The 14003-nt window shown below is 40.9% G+C and overlaps 1 protein-coding gene across 1 annotated transcript in view; it reads right to left on the bottom strand.

Moving 5' to 3' along the window:
- The window catches only part of MGLL (monoglyceride lipase), a 124558-nt gene that overhangs the window by 25954 nt on the left and 84601 nt on the right, over positions 1-14003 (bottom strand). Inside the window, exons 4-5 of the mRNA XM_089521408.1 lie at positions 12199-12335; positions 2820-2930 (exon numbers count right to left, since the gene is read on the bottom strand). Coding sequence (XP_089377534.1) covers positions 2820-2930; positions 12199-12335 — 248 coding nt within the window. The remainder of the gene's footprint in view (positions 1-2819; positions 2931-12198; positions 12336-14003) is intronic.

Below are 14003 nucleotides of genomic sequence, written 5' to 3' on the forward strand. Positions count from 1 at the left end.
TGGCCAAGGAGGTGTAATGGTCTCTGCCTATATGGATATACATCTGCACCATTTTAACTGAGAACAACTATGGGCCCAAAGAGACAGGCCAAAATAAAGCTGCTTAAGGTCACTTCAGAGATATGCTGTTTGAATGACATACACATCTTAAGAGGCCAGAAGCTGTGCCAAAGCTGTGCACCAGTCCTTAGGACTAGAACATGGTTATGGTGTGGCTTCTGGCCTCTTAGGACGCATGCCTCATTTAAACAGCATACCTCCAAAGTGAACTGAAGCAGCTTTATTTTGGCCTGTCTGTTCGGGCCCTTTAACAACATGTTGATAAAATGTAGGCATATGAGTCCAACATAGTAATTTTTTCCCTTTTCTCCTGTTGGACTGTTAATACCTTTGCCTGATGAAGAAGCCACTGGAGCTTCAAAAGCAATGCATCATGTATTTTGTGCATTTCAGTTGGCCAATAAAAGTATCACTGGTTTGTGGATTTTGGATGTTTTAGTACTATGCATGATAATGTACCTAACCAAACTGAGAACAGGACTGTGATGAGGGACACTTTCACTGAATACAGTTGGCCCTCCTTTTTCATGGCGAATCCATTCTGGACCCCCCTACCCACAAAAATGGAGACTTGCATGTGCATGGCCCGGGCGCACGTGATGGACACTTGTGCCATAGAAAAAAGCAGAGGTTGCTCCTCTGCAGGTATTCAAAGGCACGGATCTGAGATCTGTGAATTAGGAGGGGTGGTTGTACTTTGTGGTTAAAGGAACAGCAACAGGATTGCAGGGGGCAGATAGCAATGCAGATGTGCCTGGACACCTGAGAACTGAAAACTGAGAGCTGTCCTTACTTAATGTGGGTAGAATCATAGAGTTGGAAGAGACCAAAAGGGTCATCCAGTCTTTTTAGGACTGCCATGCAGAAACACACAGTCAAAGCAACCCCAACAGATGGCCCAAGAAGTAGACTCCACCACACTCTGAGGGTATCTTTGCAAAGTTTTCAAAAATGATGAGAAAGCCTCCCCAAACGTCACCTTTTCTTTCCAGTCCTTCCACCAGCAATTTTCTAAAATTTACCTCATGAATAGGCAGGACTGGAAGAATCAACCTCTTTTTCTTTGAACTGTACAGAATCCAGACCTTGCTTTATCTAGCAATTTTTTTAAAAAATTAAAGCTTGGTTGGGCATGGGGCAGGCAGCATATATGCACACATATGCTCTTGCTGTGACTACTGCTGCACTTGCTTCCTCGGTAAAGTATATGGATTCAAAATTCTGGCCTTATTTATATATATATATATATATATGTATGTATGTATGTATGTATATATATATGGTTGGGGAGAGTGCTGAATAACATGAGTTTCTTATTAGATTTCTGTGAATAGTAGTAGGGCAGCCCTTGAAGCAATACCTGGGCAGAGTCACACACACTACTTGATGAAAGAAAAGTGTGAATGCTGACAGGCCTGAGGAAGTGTTTCCATGGGGACTGATATAGAACATTTCCTCTAAGTCTCTTTCTCTCCTTGTTTTATTTATTTAGTGATTTTTCTATTTGAGAAAAGCTTATTCTCTACATAGAAGATTGGTATTATAGCACTCTGGGAGATGTCATGGTACCTGCTGTAAAACAAAGAAGTGGTAGCACCCTTTGTTTCCCCCTGTTCTTTCTTCACTACATCACTGGCTACATCACACTGCTCAGATCAAGGAAATAGTAATGGAGATAACTGTGTCTATAGGAATATAAATGTGATCTCTGAATTTCAAATCACTTGACACAGTTGATAATTTCACTAGCATGAAGGCACACATTTCCTGCATGCTCTCCCTAGCTTTTGTTTATGCCCAACAACATATACTTTGCTTACTGTGTTTGGTCTGGGCCAGGGAGAGGAATGTGTGCCCCTCCACAATACTGTTGGAGAGGAACTCCCACGGAATCCCAGAATGAGGGTTGCTGGGCAGGACAAATAGGCAATACAATCCAACATCTGAAGGTCCCTTCCCAGCCTAGGCTGTTTTCTTAGCACTGATCAGAGATGAGACCTTAATACTTCCTTACTGATTTCCTGAGGAATGGTAGTGAATCAGTGGCAACACCTTTTTGGTTACAAACTCCTTACATATGCTAGTACATATATTAGCACATACTGCAATATCCACTTCAACAGGATGCACACAAACTATTAAGACCTTGAGATTTTTGCACTGTAAATATGAGAGTAAAAGCAGAGAACAAGCCCTTTTAATGTACCACATTTACTGTTAAAAACCAACTGTCTGCCAGTTTTCCTGCCCAACTAATCTGTACATCTCCTTAAGGATCTGCACATTTAAGACCACCTATTTCAAAGCTAAACTAAGCTAGATTGACATCCCCTCCAAAAAACATATATTAAAATAATTCAGTCTGATGGATGAACAGAAATTATCTTTCCACTTTCCACTAACAGTGACATTCAAAACTCAAGAATGTAACTGTATCCTCATGAAAGAAAAGCATCTTGAGGAGAAAGAGTTTGAGATGTAATACATCAGGAAAAGTAAGGAGTTATGTCTTCATCTTTTTCTCATCTCTAAACAACATTCTTTCTTTTAATATTGCTTTTAATTTAAAAAGCAGTTGCTGGGATTTTGCAATTCATGTACAAGATGTATTTGAGCCTCACTATAAATCTATAAGCCTTCTTCTGAATTTAGTTTTAAATTAACAATTAAATTAAATCCATATCTTTTAAATACAAATCTCTCTGTCTCTCTCTCTCTCTCTCTCTCTCTCTCTCTGTGTGTATATTGGTTTTTTTTACCTTGATTGGTGTTGCTACGTCAGGGCTTGCAACTACTAAAGGAGAAATTAATACCATCCCTGTAAATTCAGTTGGTCTTTCACATGCGGTGAGGATGGCGATGGCTCCTCCCTGCAATGAAAAGCAAGCAACATACTGAGTGATGGTGCTGATGATTGTAATGAGGATTCACCTCAGTGGAGCAAAGACAAATTCTAAGCACTTTATAAGGAGGTATCATAACTGTCCCAGGAATTGGGCCAATTTGCCTAAGTGACATTCTACAATTAAGGAAAAACTATTACTTGAATTTCTTTGCACACAGGAAAAAGACAAATTTAGTCAGGCTTAATTTTTATGTACTGTAAAGTTGGCAATAGTTTTTATGTCATGGATGCAATATCATGATTGGAAACGCGCCTCACATGTGCAATTCACTTAGAAGTCTCACCACAGCATTTGTGGACTAGGCTTAAAAAGATATCCCTGTGCTGCTGTAAACACTGGAATATGAAAAAGTCCACTGGCACAAAGGATGTTACTCAGTTTATCCCCATACACAGCTATGATGACATTGTGAGATCAAGTTCAAACTCATCTATATATCAGACACAATAACATTTATATAGAGGAGTTTATCACACAAAGGTGATTGGGAGTTTATCCCGTGAATATCCCAGAAAAACTGTAATTATGTGAAACAATTTCCCACGACATCACACAAAACCCGCCATTAAAGTGTTCACAAAGAAGCATTAATGAGCATCTTTTTACTTTCAAGATTTCAGTGACAATGCATTCCCAATATCACTTTATTTGCGCAACTGTGTGTGATAATCATTTGTGCAATTACTCGTCATTTTCACTTTACTTGCAGGATGCTTTAAATGTGCTTTAATCTCTCTTTAATGCCAAAATTAGCCCCAGTGTAATAAACTCTGGACTTTAGGGGAAAGAAAGCAGTAGACTGAGCAAAGAAGAGTAACCCATTTTATTTCCTGCTCCCAAGATGTAAAACTGGAATACTGGAAGAGGCAAGGCTGTGTCTGTCAAAATGTGTAGAAAGAAGGATGACTTCCATGAACATACAAAGCACAAAAATACAGAGGAAGAAAGGGCATGTTCAAAGGGGATTGAAATGGTTTTATGTCAGGAGAGATCCAGTGAATTAAGGAATGATGCTGTAGGAAAGACTGAGAAGGACAGTAAGACAGGCTCAAAGCACGCTGGATTTTAAAACTGAAATCTTGCACACCAGGAGGACTTAATGAAGATCCAAATTTCCTCTCCCTATTTTACTAAGGTCACTGGGGCTTCATAAATGGCATATATGACTTTAGGGCCTAATTTATCAGACATCCTTGAAAGTTTTCTCACCAGTTTCTCTAGCCTACTCCTTTTTTCTAAACATCTGATGAAATGTTGAAATGTACATATAAATAAAAGTAAGACTTTGCTTATAATGTTTAAAGTGCAGTTTATGAAGAGAGATTTTTCTGCCAACTCCAGAAATTTCTATTCTTGATATACTGAATTGTATGTATGTGTTTTAATGCTACAAGGTTGTCAAGTTTGATCCCAGGCAGGATTCCAAGGTCCAGTCAGCCTTCCATCATTTTGTAGGTTGGTGAGTGCTCAGCTTGTTGGGGGAAATTGGCTTACACATTTTAAACTGCTTAGAGAGTGCTAGTTCAGCAGTATAGAAATGTACATGCTATTGCTAAATATAATTAATGTAATGTAATAGGATATTTTATATAAATCATAGAATCATAGAGTTGGAAGAGACCACAAGGGCCATCCAGTCCAACCCCCTGCCATGCAGGAAATCACAATCAAAGCATCCCTGACAGATGGCCATCCAGCCTCTGTTTGAAGACCTCTAAGGAAGGAGACTCCACTACACTTTGAGGGAGTTTTGTGTGTTGTCCTATTCTAAAATTTTGAAACTTAATTTATTATTGATATTTATGTTTGTTTCTAGTGTAGCCCCTAAAAAAGGCCAACCAATTTAATATATGGACCAAAATGCATCGGGCTTTTTACAAAACAAGAATTTATCAGTATTTTTATTTTTATTTTTATTATTATTATTATTATTATTATTATTATTAACCTTTATTTATAAAGCGCTGTAAATTTACACAGCACTGTACATACAATCTTTTTAATTGGACGGTTCCCTGCCCTCAGGCTATTTTTAAAGAATAAAATATTGTTCATCATTATGCACATGGAGATCTGTCTCTTCTTTTGCCTTTAGACCCAGAAGACACATTTTCTTCAACCAGGAAGCAAATTCAAAGTCAACTTCCTGTTTACTTCCAGTTGTGTGTGTTTTTAAAGCCTCGTCTAGAGTTTTCCAGCCCACATGGAGAAATCATCCATATGACCACTAGGGTTCATGTGGGAAATGTTTAGTAAAAATAAGTACAGGATGCATACTTATAACTTTAATTCTTCAAGCGGTCACCTGTGAAGTCAGACAATTGGGTATTTCTGCATCTGCATAGAACACCTTTGAAAGCTTCTGGAATAGCTAGGCAATATTTTTGGTGGTAACATAAACATAAACAACTTCTCCCAACTGATTCAGGCCCAATGAATCTAAAAGTTTCAGAAAGTATGCAGTGTTCAACTGGAGGTAGAAGCTAAGAACAGCCAATTATCTATATATGGGAAAATGATAATTCCCTTCTGTCTGAGCCAAGCAGTTACAACAGCCATTTATTTCATAAACATATGAGGAGTGGTGGAGAGGCCAAAAGGAAGGACATGGAACTGGAAAGCCCTTCTTCCCATATCAAAGGACAAGAACAGCCAGTGTGACTTTCAAATCCCAGTATAGAAGTATCCATCCTGGAAAATGAGCATGGCAAATCAGTCCCCTTTCTGCTACAATGGAAGGATAGAAACACCATTCTGAAGCGCTTGTGTGGAATGTATGCATTGACCCATCTGAGATCCAAAATCGTACAGAGACCCTTATCTTTTTTGTTGATGATGAAATATTGGGAGAAGAACCCTAGACAAGTCAAGGTTCTAGAGATGGGTTTGATGGCACCCTTGTTGAGCAAGATGATGACTCAGTGAGAAGAACATTGGAGAGGGGATTTATGCAGATTACCCCAGTGGAGAGATACTCCTCAAACTCTATGGCATACCCCCTCTTGATGATGTCGAGGACCCAGGTATCCGTAGTGATGGCAGTCCTTACAAGATAGCTCTGGGCCAGTCTGTCTCTGAAAGTTGCAGAGTATGTGTGAAGAAGAGGATGACAAAAAAAGGGGATTCTTAGACAAGTCCTAGCCTTTTTTTCTTGAAGGAAACATGGCACTTTGAAGACAAAGCTTATATGTTTTCCAAGGATGATAAGAAGTTGGAAGGGAACTGGAACTTCTTGGGAAAGGTTGGGCTAAACAAACAATGTTTTCCCAAAGCTGACTTCTGCCAACTATACCGTGGCCTAGGATAGCTCGGGTAACCTGAGTGTATGCTGTATTTTTTAGGTGTAGACCTTCAGGGACCACATGCAGCTCACAGGCCACACTTTGCCCACCTCTGCTCTAGGACCTCATAGACACTTAGCCCTATGCTAGTTTGTTAATTAAATTTCCTTATCCTTTAATCAGCAAGTGCATTTATACTGAACTGAAGTCTCATTACACTTGCCTAATACTGAAGAGTATTTTGGAGTGCCAGAGAAGAATAAACATGAGAAAGCCATTGTTCTGCAAAGAGTGGGGCATCCCCCAAAGTAACTGATTTACTTTGTTTTTTCATAACACAGCCTGCTCTAAACTGGGTCTCTCCAGACGTTCTGGCCTATGATTTAGCTAATATCGATGGATGTTGTACGACAAATCATCTGCAGGCTGCTCTTGATCCTTGCCCATCATGGTTGACTGCTCAGGGTGGGGATGCTGTGAAAGCATTACTGCAATCTATAATCAACACATCCTTCAAGGAGGGTAAGTTTTTATCAAAATTAAAATTAGCAGTGATTAAACCATTCTTAAAATAACCCTCCCTGGACCCCCTGGTGAGAAACAATTATAGACCAGTCTCCCTTTTACCATTCTTGGGCAAAGTGATTGAGAGGGCAGTTGCCTTCCAACTCCAGGCTGTCTTGGATGAAACCAATTATCTGGACTCATTTCAAACTGGTTCAGGGCGGGATACGGAGTGGCCATGGTCGCCTTAATCAATGACCTCTGTCTGGACATCGACAGGGGAAGTGCTTTTGGACATCTCAGCAGCCTTTGATACCATAGACCATGGTATCCTTAGGTATTGGGGGCACTGCGCTCCAGTGGCTCCATTCCTATCTCTTGGGCAGATTTCAGATGGTGATGTTGGGGGACAGCTGCTCTTCTGAGAGCTGACATCTGGCATCCCTCAGGGTGCTGTTCTGTCCCCCATGCTGTTCAACATTTACATGAAGCTTCTGGGAGAGATCATCTGGAGACATGGGGCGTGGTGTTATCAGTATGCTGATGACACCCAAATATGTTTCTCTATGCCTCCGACTGCAGCAGTGACTAAGGATGGCATCTCTTCTCTGAATGCCTGCCTTGAGTCGGTAATGGGCTGGATGAGGGAAAACAAACTCAAGTTGAATCTAGAGAAAATGGAGGTACTTGCAATAAGATCCTCAGGTTTGGGGAAGGAAATTTGTCATTCTGTCCTAGACGGGGTCACACTTCCCCTAAAGGACAAAGTTTGCAGTTTGGGAATACTCCTGGATCCGTCTGTACAGTTATCATCTCAAATAGATGCAACAGCCAGGAGCACTTGGTACCAACTCGGTTGATACGCCAACTGTGTCCCTACCTGGATCAAAAGGACCTTGAAGCAGTGGTACATTCTCTGCTAATCTCTCGCCTTGATTTCTGTAATCCGCTCTATATGGGGCTACCCTTGTACCAAGTTCGGAAGCTTCAACTAGTTCAAAATATGGCAGCCAGGTTGGTCACCGGTTCTTCAAGGTTTATAACACCATATAACACCAATCATAAAAGATCTTCACTGGCTGCCAATTTGCTTCTGAGCGCAATACAAGGTGTTGGTTATTACCTTTAAAGCCCTACATGCCTTGGGCCCAAGTTACTTACAGGAACGCCTTTCCCTACATAATCCACCCTGCACTTTCAGAACATCAGGGAAGAATCTGCTGGAATTAAAAATGTCTAGATTAACCTCAACTTCCCAAAGAGCTTTCACCATAGTCAGTCCAAGATTATGGAACATTCTCCCGGAAGAGATCTGTCTTACTACCGTCTTGGAGACATTTAAGAGGGCAGTTAAGATGGATCTCTTCTGACGAGCATACCTTCCTGATCCTGTATAGGAAACATGGATCCACCTCTCTGATTAAGACTGGAATATTTTTATCCCACTGTTGCCTTTTGATAGCGTGTTTTTAATTAAGTCTTCTGTATTTTTTAATTATTTTATTAAAACATAAAATACATGCTCAACACAACTTTCATATCACATTTGAAAGGAAATTCCCCTTTCTACAGTGTCAGACAATAAGTTGAGTATAAACCTTACTTCCATTGTTGCCTTAGAACCTAGTCTCAACAATTTACATTGTAAAAGTTTCCCTCTTCTCTTTCTTCTATCTTTATTTACTGCTTGTATCCTTCTGTATTTTATTGCTATGTTTTGTATTTGTATATTTATACTAGGTTGTAATCCCGCCTTGATCCACCTGGGAGAGGCAGAAAATATAAATAAATTTTTTATTAATAATAATAAAACTTTATTTATATACCACTTTTCCAATGATCAAAGCGGTGTACATCAAGAATATAATTATATTCAGTTTATATATATATATATGTGTGTGTGTGTGTGTGTGTGTGTGTCTTCAGAGCCTTCTTGAAGGCATCCAAAGTAGGGCAGACTCGAATTTCGTCAGGAAGATTGTTCCTGAGAGTCGGTGCTGTCGATGTATATGATCTCTTGTGAATTATTGACAATCTCACTCTCGGACATTCTAATAGATGTTTTCCTAATGTTCTGAGAGTGCGGGGCGGATTGTGTGGGAGGAGGCACTCCTTCAAGTAGCTCGGGCCCAAGCCATGTAGGGCTTTATAGGTAATAACCGACACTTTGTATTGAGCCCGGAAGCTGATGGACAGCCAGTGAAGAGATTTTAATACCGGGGTTATATGGTCTGCCTTGGATGTTCCGGCGACCAGCCTGGCTGCAGCATTTTGAACTAACTGAAGCTTCCGAACCTGGTACAAAGGTAGCCCCATGTAGAGCGCATTGCAGAAATCTAAACGAGAGGTTATCAGTGCGTGTACTACTATTTCAAGGTCCTTTCGGTCCAAACAGGGACACAGCTGGCATATCAGCCGGAGTTGGTACTAAGCACTCTTGGCCATCACGTCCACCTGTGATGACAAATGTAGGGATGAATCCAAGAGTACTCCCAGACTGCGAACTTTGTCCTTTAGGGGGAGTGTAACCCCATCTAGGACAGGATGACAAATTTCCCTGCCTGGACTTGGGGTACCTATCACAAGTACCTCTGTTTTCTCTGGATTCAGCTTGAATTTGTTTTCCCTCATTCAGCCCATTACTGACTCCAGGCAGGCATCCAGAGGAGAGATGCCTTCCTTAGTCACTGTATCAGTTGGAGGCATGGAGAGATAGATCTGGGTGTCATCAGTGTACTGATAACACCGTGCTCCATGTTTCTGGATGATCTGTCCCAGCGGTTTCAGGTAAATGTTAAACAGCATGGGGGATAAAATGGTACCCTGTGGGACACCTGATGTTAGCTCCCTTTTACGGGAGCAACAATCCCCCAGCCTCACCATCTGGAATCTTCCTGAGAGATAGGATCGGAACCACTGGAGCGCAGTGCCTCCGATACCTAAATCCCTCAGGCGTTCCAGAAGGATACCATGGTCGATGGTATCGAAAGCCGCTGAGATGTCCAAGAGCACCAACAAGGTCATGTCTCCCCTGTCAATGCCCAGACGAAGATCATCGACTAAGGTGACCATAGCAGTCTCAACTCCGTATCCTGCCCTGAAGCCAGTTTGAAATGGGTCTAGATAATCAGTTTCCTCCAAGACAGCTTGGAGTTGGGAGGCAACCGCCCTCTCAATCATCTTGCCCAAGAATGGTAAAAGGGATACTGGTCTATAATTGTTTCTCAACAGGGGATCAAGGGAGGTTTTTTTCAGAATCGGTTTTACTATTGCCTGCTTCAAGGCAGTTGGAAATATACCCTCCCAGAGAGATGCATTAATAATAAGATGTAGCGGTGTTTTCATTGCATCTCCTCCCTGAACAATCAACCAAGAAGGGCATGGGTCTAGAGGGCATTATTATTTTTATTATTTAACCAACAACACTGCTTTAACAGACAAGCTAAACTATAGTGGATCCACATCTAAACAGATGAAGGCTGAAATTCTATGCACATGTTCTTGCCAATAAATTTCACTGAACAAGGGATGACATGTTTAAATAGACCTTCATAAAATCACTGTATGAGAAACTGATTAAAGGAAGTGAAACAAGGCTAAAAAACTTCTGCTAGAGGTACTCTGTCATTAAGCACACTACCTTCTTAGATTGTACGCCATAGGCAGGTTTACTCGTTTATATTTATTGTTTTATGTACAGCGCTGTGCAAATCTACAGCGATAAATAAATAAATAAACAAACAAATAAATAAAAATAATAACCTTCTGGAAAGCTTGCTAGTCTCCTCTTGTTATTATTTCTATTGGAGTCCTGAGCTGAACTTAAGCACTTGGTTGGTATAGCAAACACACACACACACACACACACACACACACACACACACACTCCCACCTTCTCCCCCGATTGGGACTCAAACTGATTTACAATAATTAAAAAATCCACAAAATGCAATAGTCAAAACACAATGGAAAAAAATTAAACAATTAAAACCAGATTAAAATACAGTATATATTAGTGATGGCCAACCTTTTTGGGGCTGTGTGCCCCAACTAAGAATTTTTACGGCACCGGGTGTTACTTGGTGCCAGGGGTGGGAATTCTGTCCTCTGGGGGTGGGGCTACTGGGGCAGAACCTCTCTCCCTGCGCCCTTTCCAGCCTCCAGCTATCTCCGAAGACCATGAAAGATCTGGAAGGAGGAGCCACAGGAGCATGCTTGTGGCTCCTTCTTCTCTTGTGCTTTTCCCGGCCCCCAACTGTCTCTGGGAGACAGCTAAAGGCCAGGAAAGTCTGGGAAGTGGAGCAGTGGGCGCACACTTGTGGTTCCTTCACCCCCCCCCCCATGCTTTTTCTGGCCCTCAGCTGGCTCTGAGAGGCCACACTTTTGGCTCCTTCTCCCCTCACACTTTTCCTGGCCTCCAACTGTCTCCAAGAGACAGCTGAAGGCAGAAATAATGCCTTCTCCCTGCCGGGTGAAATGGTGTTGTGTGCCACTTCTGGCATGTGTGCCACAGGTTCACCACCATGGGTATATATCATTAAAACACACACAGAGGAACAAGCATGACAATTATCAATATCCAGTGCATTGTGTGAGAGTAGACCCATTCAATCAATTGTTGAATTGTGATTCATCCCATATATAAAATCCACTGTTTCAATGGCTGTACTCTAGTTAAGACTAACAACAGGATTTAGATCTTAATTTGTATTACAGGCATATATTTGTTTCCTCCATATTGTGGTTAGCTATCAAAGTTCTACTTCTCTTCAACTCTCATTGTTTCTTACTGCAAGAGCTTAACAAGGTGATGTGCTCAGCCTCACCTTCCATAACATTCTACAATTCAGACAAGGCAAATTGGCTCTCCATTCTCACACTAAGACAACTGATCAGGAGAAAAGGTTTTAGAGTGACATCAGTAAAAGGTAACTCAACCTGTGTAGTGGTGTGTTTGTAAACATAAGACAGGATTCTTCAGTTGTCAGTAACGTTGTCCTCTAGTTGTTGGACTGAGCTTTCCATAAGACACAACCAGTACAGACAATGGTTAGAGATTATGGAAGTTGTTGTTTAACAATTATTAGCTCTATAGGACATCACAACATCCCAAATCCAATCTGTGTATTATCTCCTTCTTATATTTCTGGAAGTTACAATTTTATAGCTCTTTGATGACCAAGGAATAATAAGCACTGAGGTGGTTGATATGCATGTACCTGTGTATATGTGGTGTGTACTATTTCATTCCACATGACTATGCCTGCTCACAAATAACTCCTGTAATCAAGCCCTGCTTTTAGTATCCATGTATGTGAAAAAATAAAATAAAAGGAAAAGGAATCCGGTACAGAGAAAGAGAAGGCCACAGTGACAAAACAGCCTTGCCTCTAGTACTGCATTGGAGGCCAAGATTACATTAAGTAGGGATAGTGCAGTGTGCTTACCATGGAGTGCCCTAGAAGAAACACAGGAAGGCCTGGGTGATCTTTCTTCATTAGGTCAATGTGCTGCAAGCAGTCTCTGACAAACACATGGAAATCTGACACAACCATACGGTCTCCTTCACTCTGCCCATGGCCAACTGTGAAGGGGAAAGGAAAAGTGACCTGCTACATCAAAAAAATTAATACTTTTAATGTAAAGATGCTCTAGCAGAATTACATTTGAAATCCAACAGAAGAACTGGACCTTGTCGGCATGGCAGAAATAAAGCAGTTTGACTGCCATGGTTCAATGCTGTGGAATTTTGGGATTTGTAGTTTTGTAAGATATTTAGCCTTCTCTGTCAGAGAACTCTGGTGCCACAACAAACTATAGACTCCATAGCATTGAGCCATGGCAGTTAAAGTGGTCAAACTACATTATTTCTGCAGTGCAGATGCAGCAATGATGATAAATTTGATATGCTCTAGTTGAAAGCACAAACAAACTCTATGCATTATCAATATATAAATTAGGTGTCTAGAATAACGTATAATACCTCCCAAGCAAACAGTGATTATATGAAAATGTAAGCAAAAGGGTGATTCAAAGATGGCTGCTACAGGCAAACAGTCTTGCAGCACACTCTGGCCGAATTAACTAGATTTACCAACACTGAATAACTTTAGGAAGGAATATTAGAGATTTGGATTCAGTCCTGTTCCCAACAAAACCAAGGTGATAACCATGTCTACAAACCTGTCCCCAGGAATGTCTCTCCCTTATTGGACTGAGATGTGTCTTTCCAGAGATACAGAGAATGGACTGGCTGAATGACAATTTGTCAGAATGTCTGTCAGTTATCTTATCACACTATACTCTTATAGTGCTACTATTCCACTTTAACTGCTCTAGCTGCCTCCTGTTGCATTCTGGGATTTGCAGTTTTAAGGAGGGGTATTTAGAATTCTCAGGCAGAGAACTTCTCTGCCTGAGAATTCTAAATACCCCTCCTTAAAACTGCAAATCCCAGAATGCAACAGGAGGCAGCTAGAGCAGTTAAAGTGGAATAGTAGCACTATAAGAGTATAGTGTGATAAACACCCATGATTGCACAAATTCTTTAACATAGATACACATGCACAAAGGAACTGCCTATTTTCTGGGAATTGTGCACAAATCATTGGTTCTAAATGTTGTACTCCAAGTATCCAAAACATCCATCTTGAAAAGAGATGCTGATTGTACAGGGATGGATGAAAAGGCCATGTTTTGATCCAAAATGAGAGCATGAAAGAAATGGCTGCACAGCCCCTTTGTGGGTTTTCCATGGCAAGGTGGGAATTCAAATCTTGGTCTCCAGAGTCCTAGTCCAATGCTCAGACCACTAGATGGGGGGTCGTTTTTAACTAGTAGGGGGTCTTCTTATGTTCTCAGTCAGAATAAGGACTGAGAACAGATTATAGGAATATGGTTAAAAACAAATAAGGGAGAAAAGTAACGATTAGCCCCTCTTTTCTTATCTATTGCCAGTAAAGGTCTGTTTACTTCATCAAGCCATTGAAATTCATAATTATCCCTTAAGAAACTGAACCAGAGAACAGGAACAGGCACTGATGATAAATCAGTCTGAAGAAGTGGCCCAGTGCCATATTATGGAGCCAAAATTACAGCTCTGTAATCATTGCAGCTCTGTTTCCCAATGGGAAAAATGCTCAATGGCCAAGCTGGGAAGAGGGAATGAATTCAGGGTACTCAGAGATTCTTGTCACCACTAGTTGGGAACAATTTGTCAAGTACTTCTCTTGCCTGTATTATAGATTTTTAT

Source organism: Sceloporus occidentalis, unplaced genomic scaffold, assembly GCF_023333645.1.
Source record: "Sceloporus occidentalis isolate IW3139 unplaced genomic scaffold, rSceOcc1.0.p SCAF_1, whole genome shotgun sequence".
Taxonomy (NCBI): domain Eukaryota; kingdom Metazoa; phylum Chordata; class Lepidosauria; order Squamata; family Phrynosomatidae; genus Sceloporus; species Sceloporus occidentalis.